Raw genomic sequence first — 27,051 nt, forward strand, 5'->3', positions numbered from 1 at the left:
TGTCTCACGTACCATTTTTTCCCCTCTTGATAACTGCTGAAGTGTAGAGGACAATGCACTGTGGCTACCTGCCCATCACGAGAGCGGTGGCCCCTGCAGCGAAGGTGCCAGCGCTTCCCCACATCACAGCACAGGGGAGTGGTGCCGGGCGGCAGACCCGGAGCCGGGGGTCAGCCCTTTAGCCTGTGTAATAAATGGGATCGTTCGAACCAGGGAAGCCCTTATCCTGCCCTACCTCATGTATGAATGATTATGGGGTGTTAAAGTACAGAATCACTATGTCAAGCAAACGTGAATACCTGGCCTTTATCTGTAAGAATTATTGTCCTCGAAAGGAAATGAAAGAAAACATAAGACATCTTATTCACTTACACTGTAGACCTAGGCAGTCCCATCTGTGTTTTAACAACAGGCTCGTAATTGCTGACATTTTTTACTGTTCTTTCTTGAGAGTTAGTGTGTCTCAAGAGTTTTCTCTTTCCAGGTGTATGAATAAAAGTACTCACGAATTCAAGCCACATAGTGGAGCAGAGATAAAAGAAGGTAATGTTTAACTATTGATATAATACATTTGTGTCTAAGCTGTTTGCCCAGACTCGTTCAGGTCGCTCAAGGGTCTGTTTGGTGGCTGCAGTTCATGAAGGCCTCAGGCCTTAATGAACCTGGGTGTCAGCTTTCCCGTTCTTAGAAGGCAGGGGTTAGTTAAACCCCAGACCATTTCAAATAAACGTAGAAATTCACTTGACAGTCACATCTTCTTAGTTGGAATCCTTTGGAAACTTGATTTGTGAAAACTTTCTTATTAAATTTCTCAGCAGATTAATCTAAAACCAGAGTCATCTTTAATATGTTGTGAAGAAGGAAAGGTGATTAAAAGTTTAATCAAGAGTGTTATACTTCTGTTCGGTAGTACTTTGTTAGAGGTATTTGCATAAAAGTTTTATAAATAAAGTAAGACACATGGATTGGGTCTTCATTCCCCCCACTCCTCCATGTACTGTGCCATCCTTTCCAATGACAGTTTAGTGGGAGCAGAGCTACTTGCAAAAGCAGTGACACCTACATTTAACCAGGACCTAACTGGGCACTAGTAGAAGCCAGGCACTGTTCTAGGTAGTGAGAGATGCAGTCACGAACAGAAAGGACAGAAATCCCCACCCACGAAGAGGGGGAAAGGAAGTGTGGCTGTTGGTGGGGGAGGGGCCAGAGGTTGAAATTTCAGGGACAACTGGGAAAGACCCTCACAAAGAAGGTGATATCTGGGTAGAGACCTGACGGTGGGGGGGGGGGGGGGGAGCCACCCACGCAGCCCTTGGAAGCCTGGTTTAGGTGGAGGGAACAGCAAGGGCAGAGCCCTCAGGCAGGAATATCCCTGAATTGTTTGGAGCACAGCAGAGCGGCCAGTGGCTGCAGGGAGCAGGGGAGGAGGAGGAAGGTGAGGTGGGAGCCGAGAGGCTCAGGCTGTGCAGGGCCGTGTACGCCATTGTTGGGACCCGGCTGAGGGAGATGGAAAGCCAATCCTAAGATATACAACGTCACTATTAACTATTTCTTGGGTATAGTGGAGCAAAGAGGGCTATTTATGACCAGTCTGCTAATTTGATATGATCTTAGATGAAGCCACTTAATCTCTTTGAGCTTTTATTTCCTTTTCTGTAAACGGATACTTCTTGCCTTACCTACCTCATGGGACTATTATAAAGAGAAAAATGAAAGATATGAAAGCATGATAGTAATGGAAGTCCTTAGTGAGGATTATCAAGAATAATAAAAATGTATAATAAGTATAATAAGTTTCTTAAATTGTACCTTCTAAACTATTCTGGTTTCTCTACTGATGCTGCATTTTGTCCCCATTTCTTTAATAGGGTGTGAAACACAGAAGATTGTTAACACAAGTTCTTTTCACACAACTCCTAACACATCACTGGGACTGGTTCAGGCAACACCATCCAAAGTGCAGCCGTCACCCACCGTGCACACAAAAGAAGCATTAGGTACGTAAGGCCTTTTGTTTGAATGTGTAGCATCTGACAACAAATTAATGAAAGCTCTTTTGCAGCCATGTTTACCATTATTTCTATTCTTTTAAGGTTTCATCATGAATATGTTTCAGGCTCCTACACTTCCTGATGTTTCTGATGACAAAGATGAATGGCCATCTCTAGGTCAAAATGAAGATGCATTTGAAGCCCAGTTTCAAAGTAATAACAGATTGTTTAATAGCTGCTAAGTGGATAGCATTGTGGGTGGTTGCCCACAGAAATAGCAAGGATTATACAAGAAGTGGTCCTGCCCCTGGTTAGCTTGTCACATAAGGGCATGGAGTTTGTGAAATAAAAAATACAATGTTGTTTGGTAAGGTACTCAATGTGTGCCATAGACTTGGTTTGTTTCTTAAAAAATAATAAATAGTAAGTGCTAAAGAAGGACAAAATCCGCATGGGTAGAAATGGCCAGGAAGGGCTGAGTAGTTGAGGGATACTTGAGCCTTGCCCAGCAGAGGAATGTTCGGGCTGGAGTGTTGGGAGCCAGGACTAGCCCACCTTTGTCTAGGGTCAGAGGATTTGTGCTGGAAGCCAGAGGGAGATCACGATGAAGATAAATATAGAGCTAAGAGCTTAGTTCCTCCTTGTAGGAAAGCAAAGACATGGAGAACTTTATTCAGTGTCAGTGACCATAGCAGTGTGTTAGGAGAACGGCAAACGCTGCTTTATGTGTGGCAGGAACTCAAGACCGGAGGCTCACGTGCTAACCCTTGTGACCATAGTTAGTCCCTTCATGTCACTGCAGAGTGACTTACCTCATTGCCTAGTATTTCAAAAACTGACATCTGTTGTTTTCTGTAAGCTCTTATTCCATTTTCTTATTTGTAGTTGAAGTTGCACCTAAAGGATAGTGTTTTTGTCCTATTATAATAATTAACTGCAATTTTTTACCGTTGCAGAAAATGCAACGTCTTCTGGGGCTTGGGGAGTCAATAAGATTATCTCTTCTCTGTCAACTGCTTTTCCTGTGTTCGAAGATGGAAACAAAGAAAATTATGGGTAAAGAAATATCTGGTTAAGATAACACTGGGGGAGATGCATGTTGCCATAGTGACAGGGACCGTGCGGCGATCCCTCCAGGAGTCCAGGGTGGTGAGCTGGTGAGAGAACAGGACCTGCCGCTCAAATGGTCTGGGCCCCAGCCCCAGCTCTGCCACAGATGAGCCTTTTGACCACATGACCGGGAGATTGTTGCTAAAGTTCTTTTCCAGATCTGCAGAGTTCTGGGGGGTTACAAGAAAGTAGTCCTTCCATAACAAAAGTATTTGTTACAAAAGGAAACCGTATGGTTATAAATCATCAGAGAACCAAGGGATCCTATAGATTTGAAATTGTATTAGCTGTAAATGAATTCACCAGTACAGGTATCCATACATGCTCTGTATATATTTGCAGGATTGATAAAGTAGAAAAGGAAGTGGCTTATGTTGGGTCACACTGCAGAGAACATTTGTTTTAAGGCTGAGCCCCATCAGGGTAGAGTAGGGTAGCACCAGGAAGTTTCACCATTAATAATTTAAACCGTGAAAGAGAGGTGTGAACTAAAGGTATCATGGTATAGAAGAGATTCATGTTCTGTAGCTAGACCAAGCACTGGGAATAAGAAATAAAACATATGGCATCATGCCATTCTGTTGGCCACGGCCCTAACTCTTTTTTTGTCCTTAAAACTTAAAACTCAGTGCAATAGAGAGTTCTGTATTTTCCACCCTCTCTTAAGTAACTGTAGATCTACTTTTATATACATAGTCAAGTTAATTCAACCTGCACTCAGTTTTGCTGTAAAAGTAAGAAATATGTGTATAAATATTAACTAAATAGGATAAGGGGAGAATGTTTTTAACACTCTAACTTAAGTGGTAGAATTTATTTCCTTAGCATATTTTGCTGTTTGTAATTTTGCAAATCTTTCCTTAGATTACCACAGCCTAAAAATAAGCCCACAGGAGCCAGGACCTTTGGAGAACGCTCGATGTGGAGGTTCCCTTCAAAACCAAATGTAAGTAAATCTCTGCTTCATCCATGGAATGGGTCCCGCAACCCTTTTCTTTTCATTTTACCAAATGCTTGTGCCAGTCAAATGAGATGGTGTATTTAAAAAACTGTGCTGAAAAAATAAAATATTATGTGAAAATTAAGTTTTATAGAACATTATTCTATAATTATTTGCAAATCTATTATGCACCACACATTAAGATAGATATAGAAACTGAAAAATGAGTTTGATATGATCCTTGCCCTCTAAGAGCCTTCCCTTTAGACGGGAGGAACCACTGGGGGCATATATATTTTTCCTAGACCTAAGAAGTTTGATACAGGCTATATGGGAACTATGTATTATCTTTGTAATTCCTCTGTAAATCTAGACTTTTCAAATTAAAAAAAAAAAAGAAAAGTAGGGAATTGCCTGGTGGTCCAGTGATAAAGAATCCGCCTTACAATGCAGGGGACACGGGTTCGATCCCTAGTCAGGAAACTAAGATCCCACATGCCGCGGGGCAGCTAAGCCCGCACGCCACAACTGCTGAGCTTGCGTGCCTCAACTAGACAGCCTGCGTGCCGCAAACTACAGAGCGCACTCGCCTTGGAGCCTGCGTGCCACAACTAGAGAAGAGAAAACCCTCATGCCACAACTAGAGAGAAGCCCGCGTGCTGCAATGAAGATCCCGTTGCCGCAACTAAGACCTGATGCAGCCAAAAATAAATAATAAAATAAATGGATGATAAACCTTTTAAAAAAAAAAGTAAAAATTGGTAAACAAAACGTGACTCTTGCATGTGATATAACTCCACTGGAGTGTGCTAAAGATGAAGTGTCCCAGTTCTGGGGAAACGAACAGACCCGTGATGTCCTTGGCTCTGTGTTAGTCAGGGGTTACATCCATTTCTTCGAAAAAATTAAAATACCTCATTTTTTTGAATTTTAAAAAGTATTAATGTGTTAAATTTCATCTATGAAACAAGGAGATTGCTGCTTTTTTTCCGTTCATCTTTCATTGTAGGAAGTACCTCACACTGACGAGTTTTTGGATGATTCAACCGTGTGGGGTGTCCGCTGCAACAAAACCCTGGCGCCCAGTCCCAAGAGCCCGGAAGACTTTACGTCTGCTGCACAGCTGGCATCTACGCCCTTCCACAGACTTCCGGTGGATTCAGTGCACCCTCTAGAAGATAAAGGTGTGCCTTACACTATCTTAGTGTCTTCTGCCAACTTCAGTTCTTTTACTATTATAGTTTTCTTCTTGAAAATTCTAAATGGAAAATTTGAAAATCATAAAGAGGAAACTTAAAATCCATTCATTGTATTATTACCTATATGGTTTTTGGTTTTGGCATAATGTCTTTCTAAAGTCTATGTGCATTTTAAAAGTTTAATAACTTAGATTATAGGTAGAACGGGAGAAAAATCTGTAGAAGCATTTAAAGGCAAAGATACAAAGTCCAACCCATTTGTATGGGATATAGCTTTATTTCATGTTTTACAACAAACAAAATAGCCACTACAGACAGACTTGAATGTTAAAAATATAAACATTTTATTTTCTAATTTGATAAGAGTAACAAACAGCAAATTTTAATCCTTGATATATATCTACAAATTTTATTACTTTAGAGATGTAGCCAAGTACTATACTCAGAAAATCATATTTAAAAATTTTTTAGTGATCTGATAAAACTCACAGATGGTCCTTATTTTCCCCAAACATAACATTCTCATATCAAAGATCTTTATACATATGAACTGACGCTTAATGAATGACACAGTTATTGAATACAGATAATTATTACCTATTAAATACCATCCTGCAAAATAAATACAGGCATACCTTGTTTTATTGCACTTTATTGCCCTTCGCAGATACTGGATTTTTTTTTACAAATTGAAAGTGTGTGGCAGCCCTGTGTCAAGCAGCCTATTGGCGCCATTTTTCCAGCAGCATTTACTCACTTTGTGTCTGAGTCACATTTTGGTAATTCTCGCAATATTTCAAACTTTTCCTTACTGTTATATTTGTTATGGTGATCTGCTGTCAGTGGTCTTCGATGTTACTGTTGTAACTGTTTTGGGGTGCCACGAACCTCACCCACAGAAGATGGTGAACTTAATCAGTGATTGTTGTGTGTGTTCCTTGACTGCTCCACCCGCTGGTCGTTCCCTGTCTTCCTCACTCTCCTCGGGCCTCTCTCTTCCCCGAGACACAACAATATTGAAATTTAGACCAGTTAATAACCCTACAATGGCCTCTAAGTGTTCAAGTGAAAGGAAGAGTTGCACGTCTCTCACTTCAAATCCAAAGCTAGAAATGATTAAGCTTAGTGAGGAAGGCGTGTCGAAAGTCCAGTTAGGCCAAAAGGTAGGCCTCTTTCACCATGTGGATGCAAAGGAAAAGTTCTTGAAGGAAATTAAACGTGCTACTCCAGTGAACATATAAATGATAAGAAAGCAAGACAGCCTTATTGCTGATATGGAGAAAGTTTGAGTGACCTGGATAGAAGATCAAACCAGCCACAACATCCCCTGAAGCCAAAGCCTAATCCATAGCGAGGCCCCAACTCTCTTCAGTTCTATGAAGGCTGAGAGGTGAGGAAGCTGCAGAAGAAACGTTTGAAGGTAGCAGAGGTTGGTTCGTGAGGTTTAAGGAAACAAGGCATCTCTAGAACATAAAAGTGCAAGGTGAAGCAGCAAGTGCTAATGCAGAAACTGCAGCAAGTTATCCAGAAGATCTAGCTCAGATCATTAATGAAGGTGGTTATACTAAGCAACAGGTTTTCAAAGTAGATGAAACAGCCTTCTGTTGGAAGAAGTTGCCATCTAGGACTTTCATAGCCAGAGAGGAGAAGTCAAGGTCTGGCTTTAAAGCTTCAAAGGACAGGCTGACTTTCTTGTTAGGGCTAATGCAGCTGATGATTTTAAGTTGAAGCCAATGCTTGTTTACCATTCCAAAAGTCCTAGGGCCTTTAAGAATTATGCTTAATCTATTCTGGCTGTTCTCTATAAATGGAACAGCAAAACCAGATGACAGCAAATCTGTTTACAGTGTGGTTTACTGAATATTTTAAGTCCACTGTTAAGACATACTGCTCAGAAGATTCCTTCCAAAATAGTACTGCTCATTGACAACGGACCTGGTCATCCAAGAGCTCCGATGGTGATGTACAATGAGATTATTTTCATGCCTGCTAACACAACATCCATTCTGCAGCCCATGGATCAAGGAGTAATTTAGACTTTCAAGTCTTATTATTTAAGAAATACATTTCAGGGACTTTCCTGGTGGCCCAATGGTAAAGAATCCGCCTTGCAATGCAGGGGACGCAGGTTTGATCCCTGGTCAGGGAACTAAGATCCCACGTGCTGTGGGGCAACCAAGCCCGCGCGCCTCAACTAGAGAGATGCCCATACGCCGTGACAAAGAGCCTGCCTGCCACAACGAAGACCTGATGTAGCCTAAATAAATTAATTTTTAAAAAAAAAGGAAATACATTTCATAAGGCTATAGCTGCCATAGACAGTGATTCCTCTGATGAATCTGGGCTGTCAATTGAAAATCTTCTGGAAAGGATTCACCATTCTAGATGCCATTAAAAACATTTCTGATTCATAGGAAGAGGTCAGAATATCAACATTATCAGGAGTTTGGAAGAAGTTGATCCCAACCCTCATGGATGACTTTGAGGGGTTCAAGACTTCAGTGGAGGAAGTAACTGCAGATGTGGTGGAAATAGCAAGAGAACTAGAATTAGAAATGGAGCCAGAAGGTATGACTGAATTGCTGCAATTTCATGATAAAAAGTTAATGGACGAGGAGTTGCTTCTCATGGATGAGCAAAGAAAGTGGTTTCCTGAGATGGAATCTATTCCTGGTGCAGATGCTGTGAAGATTATTTTTTTTGTTTTGTTTTATTTTTTATTTTTTTATTTTTTAGTAGTTTTTATTGGAGTATAGTTGCTTTATGTGAAGGTTGTTGAAATGACAACAAAGGATATAAAATACTACACAAACTGAGTTGATAAAGCAGCGGCAGAGTTTGAGAGGATTGACTCCAATTTTGAAAGAAGTTCTACCGTGGGTAAAATGCTGTCAAACAGCACTGCATGCTACAGAGAAATCGTTCATGAAAGGAAGAGTCAATCGATGTGGCAAACTTCACTGTTGTCTTATTTTAAGAAACTGCCACGGTGACCCCAGCCTTCAGCAGCCACCAGCCTGATCAGTTAGCAGCCACCAGCATCGAGGCAAGACCCTCCACCAGCAAAAAGATTACGACTCCCTAAAGACTCAGATGATGATTCGCATTTTTTAGCAATTAACTGTTTTTTAATTGAGGTATGCACATTGTTTTTTTAGACATAATGCTATTGCACACTTAAGACTTCAGTACAGTGTAAACATAACTTCTATATGCACTGGGAAACCAAAAAATTCGTGTGACTCGCTTTATTGTGATATTCGTTTTATTGCAGTGGTCTGGATACAAACCCGCAATATCTCTGAAGTGTGCCTGTACTATGAGATCTGGGACTGCTTTACCCTTTTCTGCTAATTTACTAGCCAAACGCTATCACTGCTGGCATTCTTTTTTTTTTTTAATAGCAGTTTTCACTGAAGCAATAGTGAAAGAACTGCAAAAGAATTTCGTTCCCCTGGATGAAAGCTTATTGTAATGTGAAGTCTGAGCCTATAGGCCTAAAAGTTTTTAACTAAGGAGTAAACATTTTTTCTTACTGTACTAACCAAATATATTTCTTTCCTGAATTTTAAAGGAGGATTTAGTTGAAACTTGGACAATTGCCAAGTGCTATCACAGACTTGCTACTTTAATTCTAAAAATTTAAAGCTTTTTCAATTTGGAAAACTTAATCTGTTTAACAGTCAAGAGTCTTTCATAAAGTCAATATTGACCTTTCTTAGTGTATTTGCCACTTTGATTGTATAAATAGAAGCTAATGTTCTAGTACTAAAAAGTGTTAGCACCTGTTCAGTGAAGCAGTATCTGATAAAATTTAATCTAGTGTAATAGTTGGCTCTATATTGTATTAGTATCACTTGGTAGAAGTATGCTCTGTATTTCTGCCCTATCTAGTTTGTCTCTCCGTAGATAGATTTCTTTTTTTAATTAAAGGGAGTGATAGTAAGTATTGCCAGGTTGCTTTCTGGTGTAAACACTCTGAGTCAGTTCAGTCAACTAAACGCTGACTAAATAAGGCAAGTTAGACTGAAAGACGCCAAAATCTCTGCCCTCCACAAGCGTTTCAGCCTTTTATTCTCCATGGCCTTGGCATCGGCTTCTCCTCAAACAGGGTGTGCGCACTGCCACCCGTAACTTCCCGTGGTCTGGTCATCCTCCCACGGCGGACCTGCTGCTCTCTGGACTCTTTTCTCTTGAAGGATTGTATGGATTAGATGTGTAAGGTTGAAACGCTCACATATAACGGTAGAATTTTTTAAAGTGATTTTTTTTCCCCATTTTTTAAACATAGTACATTTTACCATGGAATACTGTTTTGAAATTATAATGAAAGTCAGTGTAAAAAGGAATCCTGGACTTTATAACCATATAAAATCATATGTGTGTGTATAATGTCCATCGCTACTTTTGTGTATATTTCAGAAAATGTGGTAGCAGAACAGTACACCCATGTGACTTTGGATTCTTGTGAAAGAAACAAGATGGAACCCTTGAAAGAGAGAAAGTTCAGGTATTGTGTGGGTGCATGTGGTCCTGTCTCTCTCCCTTTTCATTCTAGCTTGCTTTTTTTTTTTTTAATTTTATTTATTTATTTATTTATTTATTTATGGCTGTGTTGGGTCTTCATTTCTGTGCGAGGGCCTTCTCTAGTTGCGGCAAGTGGGGGCCACTCTTCATCGCGGTGCGCGGGCCTCTCACTATCGCGGCCTCTCTTGTTGCGGAGCACAGGCTCCAGATGCGCAGGCTCAGTAATTGTGGCTCACGGGCCTGGTCGCTCCGCGGCATGTGGGATCTTCCCAGACCAGGGCTTGAACCCGTGTCCCCTGCATTGGCAGGCAGATTCTCAACCACTGCGCCACCAGGGAAGCCCCTAGCTTGCTTCTTAAGCTGTAATGGAATACCTCATTCCAGCCCTTCTTTAAGGGCTGCCAGAGTTCTTATCAACTCATAGCTTTAATTCAGAAGGTACGCTCTGTACATATAAATACAATGACACTTGGTACACCAGGGCAGTGAGAGAAGCAGCTGGGGTAGCAGAGAATCCCTGGGGAAACTGTTCCTGTGACTGACTTCCACTGATTTGGGGAGCAGAACTGCAGATGCTCTTGCCAGCCAAAGACCGTGACATATAAAGACTATTGCAGAACTGAGCAAACACCTAATTGCTTCTGTATACCCATTATAATTGAGAAAATCAATAACTTTCTTTTTTTTTCTTCTTTTTGGCTGCGTTGGGTCTTCGTTGCTGCGCGCAGGCTTTCTCTAGTTGTGACGAGCAGGGGCTACTCTTCGTTGCGGTGCGTGGGCTTCTCATTGTGGTGGCTTCTCTTGTTGCGGAGCACGGGCTCTAAGCACATGGGCTTCAGTGAGCATGTGAGATCTTCCCAGACCAGGGATCAAACGCGTGTCCCCTGCATTGGCAGGCGGATTCTTAACCACTGCACCACCAGGGAAGTCCTAATAACTTTCTTTTAAGAGCAGGAAGATAGAATGTTTAAGCCTCTTAGGTTCTGATGCAAAATGCAAACTTACCATACATACACTAATGCTTTGCAGAAGTAAAATTCTGCCATATTTGAATAGTCTGGTGAATGTAATAGACACTAAAAGTAGCTACCATCTTTTGAGTATTTATTATATTCCTGCACAGCACTTAACACTTATCATGTACTGCACCCTTTAACTAACCCTTATAATAACTTTAGTTGTAGGAACTATTCTTTTCCAGCATTACAGATGAGGAAACCAGATCCAGAGGACTAAATAAAGGACCTGAAGCCATACGGCTTCTGCTTTGCAGCCCTGGGATTTGAACCCCCATCTCTGATTTCAGAATCCTCGCTCTCACCACTATGCTGTACTGCTGCTTATTATCAAAAACCTCTTCTTGAACTAAGACCCCAGTAAATAAATGATTGGATAAAGGACATGAGCAGAACTTACAAAAGAAAAATTAATGAATAAACATGTAGAAAAGGGTTAACTCACTAGAAATAAAATTAATGCAAATTAAATAGGTTTTGCCTTTTAATTTAAAATTTTACTCAGTGGGCATAGTCTATTACTGCCCACCAGGAATCTTCCTTTGTGCAGCTAAACTTTTGACTCATAAGACTACCATAAACCACACTTGGCATAAGATTAATTTAGGTGTATATAGGACAGAAATCACTGTTGCCAGCAGGCTAATACTGTCCAAGAAACTATTGTCTTTGACTGCATGTGACAGTTAAGCTGCAAGGAAAAAGACTCATGTGGGGAGACACCCAGGGACAGAGGCTTCCTTAGCTTCGAAACCTTATTCCCAGGGAGTCAGTGGCTCTTGCAACACTCCATAGATTTAGTTTCCAGAGTCCCCGCCAGGGACAGGCCCATTACGAGAATCATTACACCTGAAGCCTGAATCTATGGATTCCCGGCACATGTTCATAATTCTCCCAGTCTAGATACAGCTATTTTTTATCATAAGCATTGATGACAGTGATACCTTACCTTTTCAGTTTTCAGTGGAGAAGGGGAAGAGCTAGAAAGTTAACCAAAATTCACATTTTTGTGGAGAAGGGAAAAGGATTTTATTCATCGTTTATGCACCCACAGTAATTTGGGCACTCATGTTGCTAGTAGCAATGTACGTGGGTTTGGAAACACAACTGTTTTGTTGTAATATAAAATATTGGAAATATGTTCAATATCTAAGAACAAGGGAATTGTTACACTTCATCACACATTCACTGGATTAAATGGTGTGCAGCATTAAAATCCACAGTAGAACTGTGGAGAAACCCAGCAGACACCACCTTTCCCAAATAATCAGGCTAACGTCACCCGTGATGACACATGGTGATGTCATGGGAGGAGAAGGGCGCGTCACCTCTCTGATATTCTCCCCAAACCAATACTCACAGTCTAGTCAGGAGGAAAACAAGAGAACCCCAAATTGAGGGACAGTCTACAAAATAGCTGGCCAGTACTCCTCAAAACCGACAAGGTCTTAGGAAACTAGGAAAGACTAAGAAAGTGTCACAGAGGAGAAGAAAGTAAGGAGGCTGACAACTAATGCAGCATGGTGTCCATGATTGGATCCTGGAGCAAACACGGGGCCTTGTGGAAAACCTGGCGAAATCCAAACGAGGTCTGGAGGTTAGTCAATAGTAATATGACAAAGGTTGGTTTATTGGTTTTGACAAGAGAGCCACTTTAATGTGAGGTGGTAACATTAGAGGAAATTGGTGAGGAGCATATGGGAATTCTCTTTTATCTCTGTGACATTTCTTTAAATCTAAATTCCAAAATTAGTTTATTTTTTTAAAAATTCATGGTAGGAAAAATGCCTGTGTCAAGAAGTAAAAAATGCAACATGAAGTTGCATGAATTCATTTGTATAAAAATATATACTCTTGCATCTGTTTGTAGATATGTGGATCTAAAGGTGCGGAGAGAATATGAGTGTGGAGACGTATGTACAGTCCAAACTTGTTATTTGCATTGGTTCTTTTCTATAAAATCACTGCAAACACTGAATTAGCAAATACTGACCCATTGCTTCTAGGGGAAATACACAGTTAGGATTCTACAGGCCTCTGGTCACAGCACTTTGTTTAAAGACACTTATTTAGGGCTTCCCTGGTGGCTCAGTGGTTAAGAATCTGCCTGCCAATGCAGGGGACACGGGTTCGAGCCCTGGTCTGGGAAGATCCCACATGCCACGGAGCAACTAAGCCTGTGCGCCACAACTACTGAACCTGCGCTCTAGAGCCCACGAGCCACAACTACTGAGCTCGCGTGCCACAACTACTGAAGTCCACGCACCTAGAGCCCGGGCTCCACAACAAGAGAAGCCACCGCAATGAGAAGCCCGCACACTGCAGTGAAGAGTAGCCCCCGCTCACCGCAACTAGAGAAAGCCCATGTGCAGCAACGAAGACCCAACACAGCCGAAAATAAATAAATAAAATAAATAAATTTATATTAAAAAAAGACACTTATTTAATATATACTATTGATTCATTAACATTGAACTCATGGCCAACAGCACTGTAACCCATGCCTGAACGAAACTTATCCAACACATATTTTCTCCACAAGACACGTCACAGCCTTCTTGCACTTAGGAACGCTAGACAGCACTTGAGCACTACACTTGGGGAACAGTTAAACAGCTAAATCACCAACTAAAAGCACAAAAATGCAAGAAAAAGAAACACCCCACATCGCTAACTATACTGTGAAAGGACACTGTTTACAGTATGAGCCGAAATGAGAAGGCAGAGCGTCACCTTGCTCGACCTCACCTGGGCACATAAATGTTGAGTGACTCAAATTTTTCATTGTTCTGCACGTCTTGAGATGACAGCAAAAGCACCATGAATGTTGTTTGCGGTAACAAATAAATATTTGCATGTAGGTGAATTCACAGGTATGAAATCCTTGAGGAATGAGGATCGACTGTGTGTGTGTGTGTGTGTGTGTGTAGAAATGTACTGGTGTTAGGTTATTGGACTATGGCTGACATTTTCTGTTTGTTTCAGTGTTATAAAAGAAGCCATTTTTGGAATAAAATGTTCAGTCTATTACAGTAGTGATGCTTAGAAGACAACTTGAGAAAATAAACCCTTTCCTACCAACATCTCCTACTAAAGACTATCCAGTGTGTCACCTCACCTATTTAATATATTACCACGTTTTTTATTTTATTTCTATTCATATTGTACGAGCTGTGTATCTGCATATATTTGTTTGTATGAAGAAAATGCTTTAATAAACTCTTTGTGAAGCAGTTGTGAAATCTCATTCCTAGAATGAAAAGGAAACTGTTTTGTGGGATTTTTTTGTGTTCAAACCCAATAAAGCTTGTAATCATGTGTGTTTATCTTGTCCCTTTAACACATCCAGTCCAATTGAAGAGAAAAGCCCAGAACCAGCGTTCCCCACAGATGTCTCTTCAGCATCCTTGCTCCGTCTGAGCCAACCTGCTGCAGCTGTGCTGACCAGCGAGGCGGAGCGGGGCCTCAAGGCCTGTAAACTCACAGACCCTGACTTTGCCCCGGCAGAGGATCCAGCAGACGCCAATGCCAGGTTCCAGGCAGAAGCAATGCAGACTGGCTTGCTTGGGAATATCGACGCTCCAGGTATGAACAGATGCTCATTCTTAATTGTTCCCTGAGGAAGGACAATAGCCTGTTAAAAGCTGTTCCATGAAAGAAGCTCAAAGAGCAGGGCCTTGAATGCCGTTGAGTAGAACGCAAGTTCAGACAAACTTGCATGCTGTATCACCGTGCATACAACAGTAACATACTTGAAGGACTAATTAATTTGTTTTAATTTTAAAAGGTATCAAAGTAACTACTGTTGGAAAAGAGAACTGGAATTGGAGGGCCCATTATGCCAGGCGTTTAATCTAATACTGTTATCCCCATTTTACAGAAAAGTAAACAGGCTCAGGGTTAAAGGACCCCGCCCCCACCCCAAGGTTACACAGAAACAATCTTAACAGTGGACAAGAGCACAGACTCTGGAGATGGACTAGCTAGATTCTAATCCTAGCTCCCCCTCTTAGGCTGTCTTGCGATCTTGGCCAAGATTATTTCAATTCTCTGTGGCCCTGTTTCCCATAAAGTGGAGGGGTTGGCAGTACCTACTTTAGGGTCTTACTGTTAGGACCAAGTGAGTTACTAAACATCAAGGGCTCAGAACAGTGTCCCGCATCTGCTTAGCACTAGTAAATATCAGTCATGTTGGATTAGTCTTTGATAACTGCCACTAATAGAATTTTTTATAGCATTCTAAATTGGGCAGGAACTTTTTTCTTCCCTTTAGAAACGGTTTCTCTTTGTGTCTTTGTGGACCCAAATTATATCTCATACAGACAAATTGCACGTAGGTAGTATGTGTTAAAAGGCAGCGTGTTTTATAAATAAAAGTGGAAAGCAATTTAAAGAATATATATATGATCATGTTAGAAGTAACTAATCTCCAAGTTTGCCTTTAAGACATGTACCCATAATTGTGTTAAAGGCAAAATCTAGAATAGATGCCCTTGGTGTTAATTTCCTTTGTCCCAACTGAATATTGATTTAAATTTGTAGATCTAAAATGACAGATAATGAACTGTGCAGAAGTACCCATTTTGACTTTTGAAAATGGTTCTTTATTATTTGAATCAATGCTCTTTAAAGATAAGGCTTTTGAAAGCTTATTTAATGAATGTCTCCACTTGCTTTGTCTATGATTTATTTGGTAAAAGTCTTGGATACTGAATTTCTTTTCTTTTTTGTTCCTGTTCCTTTAAGACTTCACTGTTGAGAATCCCTGGGATGATGAGTTGATTGTCAAACTTTTATCCGGGCTTTCTAAACCAGTGAGTTCCTATCCAAATACTTATGAATGGCAATGTAAACTTCCAGCCATCAAGCCCAAGACTGAATTTCAACTGGGTAAGAACCATATGGGTAATAAAACTTTAAACTCTTTTTTTCTCTGTGGGAAGTTGATGTTTATTCCTGCTGGCACCACCCTCACCCCTACCCCTCCACCCCCTCCCCCACTTCTGTTAAAAAGTTTTATCTGTAGTATTAAGATGAGAACATTTTGTTAAGCCGTGACTGTACGATTTTGATTGCTGTGGGACTATAACTTATAAAGGGCAATTTGGCAATATCTACCACAATTTCAAACGCATGTACTTTTAGACCCAGACATCCACTTTTAAGGATTTCCTGCAGATACACTTGGATACATTCCAAGTGAGGTGTGTGTGAAAGCAACAGATTGGAAACAACATAGGCATCTAAGGGGACTGCTTAAATAAATTATGGGACATCTCTACAGTAAGCTACAGCTCACTCTGTGCAGCTAGGGGATGATCTCCAAAACATGCTGCTAAGTGAAAGGGCAGACTAGTGTTATATGCTGCTTTTTATTTCTTAAAAAGGGGCAAGATAATATATATTCATATTTGATAGTATTTCCAGAGAACACTTGAAGGGTACTCAAAACTAATAAAAATGGTTAATTGTTAGTGGGAGGGGAAACAGGGTAGATGTGGATAACAATGGGAGCAAGACTTCTCATAATGTACTTTCCACACACACACACACACACACACACACACACACACACACACACACACAGATTCCCCTATTACTAACATCTTGCATCAGTGTGGTACATTTGTTAAAGTTGATGAGCCAATATTGGTACATTATTATTAACTACAGTTCATAGTTTACATTAGGATTCATTCTTTGTGTTGTACATTCTGTGGGGTTTGACAGATGTGTAATGACATGCATCTGTCATTACAGTATCATACAGAACAGTTTCAGTGCCCTAAACCCCTGTGCTTCATCTATTCATCCCTTCCTCCCTCTACCTGAAACCCTAGCAACCACTAATCTCTTACTGCCGTCTCCACATAGTTGTAATCATTACAGCATATAGACTTTTCAGATGGGCTTCTTTTGCTTAGCAATATGCATTTAAGTTTCCTCCATGTCTTTTCATGACTTGATAGCTCTTTCTTTTTCATCTCTGAGGAGTATTCCATTGTGGGAAGGTACTATAGTTTATTTATCCATTCACCTATTGAAGGGTATTTCGGTTGCTTCCAAGTTTTGGCAATGATGAATAAAGCTGCCGTAAACATTCCTGTACAGTTTTTGTGTGGACGTAAGTTTTCAGTTCATTTGGCTAAGTACTAAGGAGTGTGATTGCTGGATCATATAGTTAAGGCTATGTTTACTTTTGTAAGAAACTGCCAAACTGTCTTCCAACGGGGTTTATACCATTTTGAATTCCCACAGCAATGAGTGAGAATTCTGTTGCTCCACACTCTTGTCAGCATGTGGTATTGTCAGTGTTTGGGGTATTAGCCATTCTAGTAGATGTGCAGTGGTATTTCACTATTGTCTTTAATTTGCAATTCTCTAATTATGTATGATGTTGAACATTTTTTCAAATGTTTATTTGCCATCTGAATATCTTCTTTCCTGAGATATATGTTCAGATCGTTTGCGCATTTTTCAATCAGGTTGTTAGTTTTCTTATTAAGAGTTCATTGTATATTTTGGCTAGTGGTCCTTTATCAGTTGTTTTACAAAGATTTTCCCCCAGCCTCTGGCTTGTCTTTTCATTCTATTAGCTGTGTTTTTTGCAGAGGAGAAGCTTTCAATTTTAATGAAGTCTAGTTTATCACTTTTTTCCTTTCACGGATCATGCTTTTGGTGCTGTATCCAAGAGGTCATCAGCAAACCCAAGGTCACCTACATATTCTCCTATGTTATCTGCTAGGAATTTTGCAGTTTTGTGTTATATATTCAGATCTATGAACCATTTTGAATTAACTTCTGTCAAAGGTATAAGATCTGTGTCTAGATTCATTTTGCATGTTGATGTTCAGTTGTTCCATCACCATTTGTTGAAAAGACTATCTTTCCTGCATTGAATAGCCTTTACTATTTTGTCAGTGATCAATTGACTATATTTGTTTGGGTCTATTGCTGGGCTCTCTCCTCTGTTTCATTAATCTATTCGCCTATTCACCAATACCATACTGTCCTGATTTTGGTAGCTTTTATAGTAAGTCTTGATGTTGGGTAGTGTCGGTCCTCCAATTTGTTCCCCTTCAATACTGTGTTGGCTGTCTGATTCTTTTGCCTTTCCATATAAACTTTAGAATTAGTTTGTCATTATCCACAAAATGACTTGGTAGGATTTTGCTTGGTATTGCATTGAATCTATAGATCAAGTTTGGAAGAACTTCACAATGCTGTGTCTTCCTATCTGTGTATATAGAATATCTCTCCATATATTTAGATTTTTTAATTTGTTTCATCAGAGTTTTATAGTTTTCCTCATGTAGACCTTGTACATATTTTGTTACATTTATACTTAAATATTTCATTGGGGAGGGGGGGTTGCTAATGTAAATTGTATTGTGTTTTTAATTTCAAATTCCACTTATTCATTTTTGGTACATGTGGCATAGAACTGTTCATAGTATTCCTTTATTATCCTTTTAATGTCCATAGGATCTGTAGTGATGCCCCCTCTTTCATTTCTGATATTAGTAATATGTGTCCTCCCTAATTTTTCTTAGTTAGCCTGGCAGAAGCTTATCAATTTCATTGATATTTTCAAAGAACCAAATTTTTTTCCCACAGAACCAACTTTTGTTTTCATTGATTTCCTCTATTGGTTTTCAGTTTTAAATTTTGTTGATTTCTACTCTGATTCTTATTTTTTCTTTTCCTCTGCTTACTTTGGATTTAATTTGCTCTTCTTTTTCCAGTTTTCTAAGGTGGAAACTAAGATTATTGATTTTAGATCTTCTTTTCTAACATATGCATTCAATGCTATAAATTTCTTAATACTGCATTTTCCACATCTCACAATTTCAATAAATTATGTTTTCAAAGTGTGTTATTTAATCTCCAAGTTTTGGGGGACTTTCCAGCTATCCTTCTGTTATTGATTACCAGCTTAATTCCACTGTGATCTGAGTCCATACTTTGTATGATTTCTTTTTTTTAATTTGGTGAAGTTGTGTTTTATGGCCTAGAATGTGGTCTTTCTTGGTGACTGTTCCACGTAAGCTTGAAAAGAATGTATATTCCACTGTTGTTAAATTAAGTATTTCATGAATGTCTATTAGATCCAGTTGATTGGTGGTGCTGTTTGGTTCAACCATGCCCTTAAGGATTTTCTGCCTGTTGGATCTGTCAATTGCTGATAGAGGGATGTAGAAATCTCCAACTGTAATAGTGAATTGATTTATTCTCCTTGCAAGTCTGTCAATTTTTGCCTATTTTGATGCTCTGTTCTTAGGCTCATACACATTAAGGATTGTTATGTCTTGGAGAACTGAGCCCTATATCATTATGTAATGCCTTTCTTTATCCTTGATAACTTTCCTTTTAAGTCTCTTCTGTGTAAAATTAATATAGCTACACCAGCTTTCTGTTGATTAATGTTAGCATGACATATCTTTCTCCATGCCTTTACTTTTATTTTTTCTGTGTCTTTATATTTAGGGTGTGTTTCTTGTAGACAACATATAGTTGGGTCTTGTATTTTTATCTATTGTGATATAGTTGGATTAATATCTACTATATTTGTTACTGTTTTCTATTTATTGCCCTTGTTCTTCATTTCCTTTTTTGTCTTTCACTCTCTTTCTGCCTTCTCTGGTTTTAATTATTTATGTGATTCTATTTTCTCTTTTCTCTTAGCATATCAATTATACTTCTTTCCTTACTTTTTTTAGTGGTTGCCCTAGAGTTTGCAGTGTACATTTACAAGTAATCCATGTCCACCTTCCAATAACACTATACTGCTTCACAAATAGCACAAGTCCCTTATAACAGAATGTTACCAATTCCTCCCTCCTCCCCCTTATGGCATTACTGTCACTCATTTCACTTACCCACAGGCTGTGCTTACTGAACACATTGTTGCCATTATTATTTTGAACAGCTATCTGTTAGATCAATTAGGAATAAAAAACAAATAAATAAAAGATTTTATTTTATCTTCATTTATTCCTTTTCCTATACTTTTCTGATCTGAGTTTCTGACCTGTATCATCTTCCTTCCCTCTGAAGAACTTCTTTTTTTCTCTTTTATTAATTTTTATTGGAGTATAGTTGCTTTACAATGTTGTGTTAGTTTCTGCTGTACAGCAAAGTGAATCAGCTATACGTATACATATTGGGTTGGCCAAAAAGTTCGTTCGGGTTTTTCCGTACGATGTTACAGAACGAATGAACTTTTGGGCCAACCCAATATGTCCCCTTTCTTTTGGATTTCCTTCCCATTTAGGTCACCACAGAGCACTGAGTAGAATTCCCTGTGCTATATGTTAGGTTCTCATTAGTTATCTATTTTATGCATAGTATCAATAGTGTATATATGTCAATCCCAATCTCCCAATTCATCCCACCCCCCCAGAACTTCTTTTAACATTTCTTGCAAGGCAGGTTTCCTGGTGACAGATTGCTTTAATTTTTGTTTGTCTAATGAAGTCTTTATTTCTTCTTCATTTTTGAAAGGGAAGAATTCTTGGTTTGTGGTTTTTTGGCTTTTTTTTTTTTTTTTTCTTTCAACACTTACTCCACTCTCTTCTTGCTTGTATGGTTTCTGAAGAGAAGTCAGTGTGATTCTTATGCTTGCTCCTCTATAGGTAAGGTGGTTTTATTCCTCTGGTTTCTTTCAATATTTTCTCCTTGTCTGATTTTCTGCAGTTTGAACATGACATGCCTAGCTGTGGCTTTTTGGTATTCTTCCTGCTTGGCGTTCTCTGAAATTCCTGGATCTGTGATTTAGTGTCTGTCATTGATTTTGGAAATCTCTCAGCCATTATTACCCCAGCTATGTCTTCTGTTCTCTTTTTCTTCTTCATCCTAGTGTCCCATTACACATTTGTTACCCCTTTTGTAGTTGTCCCATAGTTCTTGAACATTCTATTCTGTCTTTTTCATTTTATTTTTCTCTTTGCATTTCAGTGTTGGAAGTTTCTGTTGGCATATTTGTCAAGCTCACAGTTTCTTTTTCCAGCCACATACAGCCTATTGATGAGCCCATCAAAGATATTCTTCATTTTGTCACAGTCCTTTTTTATTTCTAGCGTTTCCTTTTGATTCTTTCTCGGAGTTTGTATTTGTCTTCTTACATTACTTATGTATTCTTGCATGTCGTTTACCTTTTTCATTAAAGCTCTTAGCATATTAATCATAATTTTTTTTATTCCTGGTCTTATAATTCCAAAATCTTTTCTATATCTGTATCTGGTTCTGATACTTGCTCTGTCTTTTCAAGCTGTGTTTTTTGTCGTTTATTATGCCTTGTAATTTTTGTTAGAAGCCAGTCCTGATATCCTGCTGAAAGGAACTGAGATAAATAGGCCTTTAGTGTAAGGTTTATGCTTATCTGGCTTGGGCTTAGGCTGTGTTTACTATTTTCTGTGGCTGTAGGTATCAAAGGCTGAAATTCCCCTTTGTGTCCTTATTTGTCTCCCCTGTTGTCTTTGGGCTTCCCTAGAGACTTGTTCTTAAATAAGGTCTGAGACATCAGTTCTTTCTGTGGTGACTCCTCTCCCCACCCCCCCTTCGGTACTGGCTTCAGTGGTAGTTTCTGCTTCTGGGCTCTGCTATTCTCTGTATTCACCTGTCTGTCTCCTCAGTTTGGGGGGCAGCAGTTTTCCCTGTGACCTCAGTTCTCTAACAGATCTAAGAGTTGTTGACTTTCAATTTGTTCAGCTTTTTCTTACTGTGAGGGTAGACTGACGACTTCCAAACTCCTACATGCCAGCTAGGAACCAGAAAGCTACTTTTTTATATTTGATTTTAAACGCATGAATTCTTTTTTTTTTAAATTAAAAATCTGTTACAGCTTTACCTCTGTCATCTTTCTACCAAAACCAATAACCCCAGTGTAACTGAAAAATATCAAGACAAATCCAGCTGAGGGGCATTCTACAACTTACCAGAACAGTGCTCCTTGGAACTGTCATGGTCATCAGAACAAAAAGTTAGAAACTGTCACAGCCTAGCAGAGGCTGAGGAGACTTGATGAATGTGTCCTAGAACATTAGGGGAAAACTAGTGAAATCTGAATAAAGTGTGGAGTTTAGTTAACCAGTAACATACCAGTTTTGGTTCTTGTTTGTTACTAGTGTAACTTGGTTATGTAAAAGTTAGCAGTAGGGGAAACAGGATGCAGAACATACAGAAACTTCTATCTTCTCAACTTTTCTATAAATCAAAAACTGTTCTAAAATAGAAAGTTTACTGCAATAAAAATTTTTTAAGTATCTGTTAGAAATATCGGTACAATTATACTCTGCCCTTCTTATTCTGATGTAAAACGCTTGCATTTTTCAAAGGCATGTTAGAGCTTTGTTTAGCACTTTGTAGAGGATGTCCACTTGTTCTTTCTGTCATCACAACAGCCTTGCCAAGTAGGCAGCACACGTACTCCCCCTTTAAATATGACAACACTGGTAAAGAGAGGATGGCTGCCCGCGGCCCTGCTGCTCAGTGACAGGCCTGGGTCCCGGCAGTGCTGCCCTGGCTCCTCCATCACTTCATTATAAAGGGGGCTGTTTTGTGGCAGGTATTTGTTTAACTTTCATGTAAGACTGGAAAAACATTTCCTAAGGGAGCTATATCCATTTTTATTTATTAAAGCAATTCAAGCACCAAGAAAAATTTACAAATACTTCATTTTGATAGTCTTTAATGTTTTGAGCCTTTTTTTTTTTAATATATATATTTACTTTTTTTTTAATTTTTTTTTTATTTTTATTTTTGGCTGTGTTGGGTCTTCGTTTCTGTGCTAGGGCCTTCTCTAGTTGCGGCGAGCGGGGGCCACTCTTCATCGCGGTGCGCGGGCCTCTCACTGTCGCGGCCTCTCTTGTTGCGGAGCACAAGCTCCAGACGCGCAGGCTCAGTAGTTGTGGCTCACGGGCCTAGTTGCTCCGCGGCATGTGGGATCCTCCCAGACCAGGGCTCAAACCCGTGTCCCCTGCACCGGCAGGCAGATTCCCAACCACTGCGCCACCAGGGAAGCCCCTGAGCCTTTTTTTCATTTTGACTTATCTACATCCTCAGGTTCTTTGCTGGTCTATGTTGATCACCTTCTTGGAGAAGGGGCTTTTGCCCACGTCTATGAAGTTACTCACGGAGATGTGAACGATAGCAAAAAAAAGCAGAAATTTGTTTTGAAGGTAAATGATCTGTACAATATAGAAAATGAATTTTAGGACTTGAGTTTGCCAGCCTCCTTTTTTTTTTTTTTTAAAGATAGTGGTGGTTTCACTTAGGTCTATTGTCAGCACTTAAGAAACAAAACTATCCCACAAGGATTCAGAATTGCCTCGCCACTAAAATTACCTTGCAGCAGTTCCCACGCTGCAGCAACAATTCATAGCTTGTCATCACTTTCTACCCCACATCCTATATTTGGATGAAGTGGCTTTCTTGCTGTCATTTTCCAGAATGTGAGCTGGATATGAATGTCACATACCTGATTTGCAGGTCCAGAAGCCCGCCAACCCCTGGGAATTCTATATCGGGACCCAGCTGATGGAGAGACTAAAGCCAAGCATGCAACACATGTTTATCAAATTCTATTCTGCCCACCTGTTCCAGAATGGCAGTGTGTTAGTAGGAGATCTCTACAGCTATGGGACATTACTAGTAAGTGTATTGCTTTTATGACAAACAGGAACTGAAGTACATTTTTGGCTTGTGCGTTGCACATACCTTTTGCACTTGGAGCTTTTATTGCAGTGATGGGTGGGGGCAAAGCTCTTGACTTGAAATTTCATTAATCCTGTGCAACCAACTCAGGACTCCACTTTCCATTGTTTCTAGAATGCCATTAACCTCTATAAAAATACCCCTGAGAAAGTGATGCCTCAAGCTCTAGTCCTCGCTTTTGCTATCAGAGTGCTGTGCATGATTGAACAAGTCCATGACTGCGAAATCATCCACGGAGACATCAAGCCAGACAATTTCATACTCGGAAACAGGCAAGTTGCCCTTTTAACAGGTCCTTCTCTTACCGTTTCCCCAGCAGACTTTTATTATCTGTGCTCACGCAGCCTGGCCCTTGTTTGTGTTTAATATAGATTTTTGGAACAGGACAGTGAAGATGATGATTTATCTGCTGGCTTGGCACTGATCGACCTGGGTCAGAGTATAGACATGAAACTTTTTCCAAAAGGAACCGCATTTACGGCAAAGTGTGAAACATCTGGTTTCCAGTGTATTGAGATGCTCAGTAACAAGCCCTGGAACTACCAGGTAGAGAACTAGAGTGAGAGATTTGAAAACATTTCCCTGTATGACACTCACTATAATTTCAAAATGAATTTGGGCATCTAGATAGTTTGAGCTGATCTAGTCTTCTAGCCCTGGATTCAGACGACGCTCCAGGGTTGTTCTCCGTTGTGGACTCGTCACACCTTGTGAGGTTTGGAGCACAGTTCAAAGACCACAGCCAGTCCTGGGGGGAGGAGCTGGGAGGACTTGCAAGCGGCTTAGTGTTGTGTTTGCCTCTGTGCGACAAAACGAAGGACGCGGTAGCTCAGGAAGAGCAGAGCTTCCCAAGACGCTGCCTCGGGAGGTGGCGGGTGATCTGCCGTCCGTGGAAGCCTCCAGCAAAGCCTAGACGGGCGTTCATAGGACGTGTCAGTGTGGGGTTAACGCACACTTCCAGAATTCTTTAAAAGTGAAATCCTGTGACTATTTATTTCCTGTGATTTATCATATTTGCTGCATAACTTAGACATGGGAATATACTCAAGTGTAAGCTACTGTATTAGTCATATATACCCATATTTTCTTTATAGATTGATTACTTTGGAGTTGCTGCAACAGTGTACTGCATGCTTTTTGGCACTTACATGAAAGTGAAAAATGAAGGGGGAGTCTGGAAGCCTGAAGGTCTTTTTAGAAGGTGGGTATTAGCATTGGTGCTACAGTGAAAAGAATAAATACAGTAGAATGTTGGGTTCCATCTGGTGGAAAATGGATCTTTGCCACAGAAGAGCCATGCCTTGGGAAGTAGGGTGAAATAGCATAACCCTGGGCCCTGGGTGCAGTGAGCAAGTTATTTAAGTCCTTCTGTTTCTCCATTTGTAACTTTTGTGGAACAAGTTGTGTGTAGACATTTCTTTGGATCTTCAGTTTCTCCTATGTATAATAGATTCAACATATCCATTCTTTTTTTTTTTGAATTTTTTAAATTTTATTATTATTTTTTTTAATAGATCTTCACTGGAGTATAATTGCTTCACAATACTGTGTTAGCTTCTGTTGTACAACAAAGTGAATCAGCCGTAGGCATACATATGTCCCCATATCCCCTCCCTCTTGAGCCTCCCTCCCACCCTCCCTATCCCACCCCTCTAGGTCATCACAAAGCACCGAGCCGATCTCCCTGTGCTATGCTGCTGCTTCCCACTAGCTATTTTACATTCAGTAGTGTATATATGTTGATGCTACTCTCACTTCGCCCCAGCTTCCCCCTCCCACCCCATGTCCTCAAGTCCATTCTCTATGTCTGTATCTTTATTCCTGCCCTGCAACTAGGTTCATCAGTACCATTTTTTTTTTTTTTTTTTTTTAGATTCCATATATGTGCGTTAGCATATGGTATTTGTTTTTCTCTTTCTGATTTACTTCACTCTGTACGACAGACTGTAGGTCCATCCACCTCACTACAAATAACTCAATTTCGTTTCTTTTTATGGCTGAGTAATATTCCATTGTATATATGTGCCACATCTTCTTTATCCTTTCATCTGTCGATGGACATTTAGGTTGGTTCCATGTCCTGGCTATTGTAAATAGTGCTGCAATGAACACTGTGGTACATGACTCTTTTTGCATTATGGTTTTCTCAGGGTATATGCCCAGTAGTGGGATTGCTGGGTCATATGGTAGTTCTATTTTTAGTTTTTTAAGGAACCTCCATACTGTTTTCCATAGTGGTTGTATCAATTTACATTCCCACCAACATATCCATTCTTGATGCATTAGGTTGGGTTGAGGTTAGAGTTAAGTCAGATGCAAGAGTGGGATTGCCCTGCATGCCGAAGGCTACTTTTTTTTTTTTTAATAAATTTATTTATTTATTGGCTGCATCGGGTCTTTGTTGCTGCACGCGGGCTTTCTCTAGTTTCAGCAAGCAGGGGCTACTCTTCGTTGCGGTGCGTGGGCTTCTTATTGAGGTGGCTTCTCTTTTTGCAGAGCATGGGCTCTAGGCCCACGGGCTTCAGTAGTTGTGGCACGCGGGCTCAGTAGCTGTGGCTCACTGGCTCTAGAGCGCAGGCTCAGTAGTTGTGGCGCATGGGCTCAGTTGCTCCACGGCATGTGGGATCTTCCCGGACCAGGGCTCGAACCCGTGTCCCCTGCATTGGCGGGTGGATTCTTAACCACTGAGCCACCAGGGAAGCCCTGAAGGCTACATTTTATCCTTCATTTATGCTTTGTCTCTCCAGGCTTCCTCATCTGGATATGTGGAATGAATTTTTTCACATAATGTTGAATATACCAGATTGTCATCATCTTCCATCTTTGGATTTGTTAAGGCAGAAGCTGAAGAAAGTATTTCAAGAACACTATACAAACAAGATTAAGACCCTTCGTAATAGGCTAATTGTACTGCTCTTAGAATATAAGCGTTCTCGAAAATAAAATATGGACACTCCCTAAAACTCAGTTTGTAAATGCTGGCCTGCTCCCTTTGAACCTTGATGTTTCCACATTTATTGTTTATGTAAATGTTGCTTAAAAATAAAGCCCACAAAGTATATCTCTGGGACATAGTTGTTACAAATATTTCAACAAAATACACAACACGATAACGTCCCTGCGTAGCAGGATGACTGGGCGGCTCTTGGGATGCGAGCATTCATGAGAATAATCGGCAAGTGAACATTCTCCTAAAAGCACTTTTTAAGCACTGACCTGTTCACTTTAAGCTAAAAAAGAGCCAAGTCAGGTTTGTTTGTTTGTTTCTAAATTTGGGGGTTTATATTTGTGTAAAATAAAAATTCCCCAAATATATCTAGCAGACTTAATGTTTTTATGAATTGAATGTGCCTGTCCTTTATTGTACTTGTTCTTCATTGCTATCCATGGGAAATATTGCAGGTATAAATCTTAAGCTTTGTCTTTTAAAAGTATGATTCAAAAGAATATCTCAGATCTTGAAAATAGTCATGTAAGCTCCATGCATCATTAATTAGCTCTGAAATTATAGCAGCCAACTTAGCATTTATTGACTTAAAGCTGGAAGGGTCCTA

General features: G+C 40.0%; 1 protein-coding gene across 3 annotated transcripts in view; it reads left to right on the top strand.

Moving 5' to 3' along the window:
* Positions 1 to 26,640, top strand: part of BUB1 (BUB1 mitotic checkpoint serine/threonine kinase) — a 41,979-nt gene extending 15,339 nt beyond the window's left edge. For 2 of the 3 annotated variants that reach the window (XM_061210710.1, XM_061210711.1), the window contains 15 exons: positions 485 to 543; positions 1,869 to 1,997; positions 2,094 to 2,204; positions 2,948 to 3,047; positions 3,966 to 4,047; positions 5,051 to 5,225; positions 9,663 to 9,750; positions 14,133 to 14,368; positions 15,530 to 15,673; positions 22,847 to 22,962; positions 23,273 to 23,434; positions 23,612 to 23,769; positions 23,869 to 24,043; positions 24,592 to 24,698; positions 26,245 to 26,640. In XM_061210710.1, coding sequence (XP_061066693.1) covers positions 485 to 543; positions 1,869 to 1,997; positions 2,094 to 2,204; positions 2,948 to 3,047; positions 3,966 to 4,047; positions 5,051 to 5,225; positions 9,663 to 9,750; positions 14,133 to 14,368; positions 15,530 to 15,673; positions 22,847 to 22,962; positions 23,273 to 23,434; positions 23,612 to 23,769; positions 23,869 to 24,043; positions 24,592 to 24,698; positions 26,245 to 26,440 — 2,038 coding nt within the window. In that variant the 3' untranslated portion in view covers positions 26,441 to 26,640. The remainder of the gene's footprint in view (positions 1 to 484; positions 544 to 1,868; positions 1,998 to 2,093; positions 2,205 to 2,947; positions 3,048 to 3,965; positions 4,048 to 5,050; positions 5,226 to 9,662; positions 9,751 to 14,132; positions 14,369 to 15,529; positions 15,674 to 22,846; positions 22,963 to 23,272; positions 23,435 to 23,611; positions 23,770 to 23,868; positions 24,044 to 24,591; positions 24,699 to 26,244) is intronic. The other variant, XM_061210712.1, reaches the window with a different exon arrangement.
* The last annotated feature ends 411 nt before the right edge of the window (positions 26,641 to 27,051 follow it).

This window comes from Eubalaena glacialis, chromosome 14 (genome assembly GCF_028564815.1).
Source record: "Eubalaena glacialis isolate mEubGla1 chromosome 14, mEubGla1.1.hap2.+ XY, whole genome shotgun sequence".
In the NCBI taxonomy this organism is placed as follows: Eukaryota; Metazoa; Chordata; class Mammalia; order Artiodactyla; family Balaenidae; genus Eubalaena; species Eubalaena glacialis.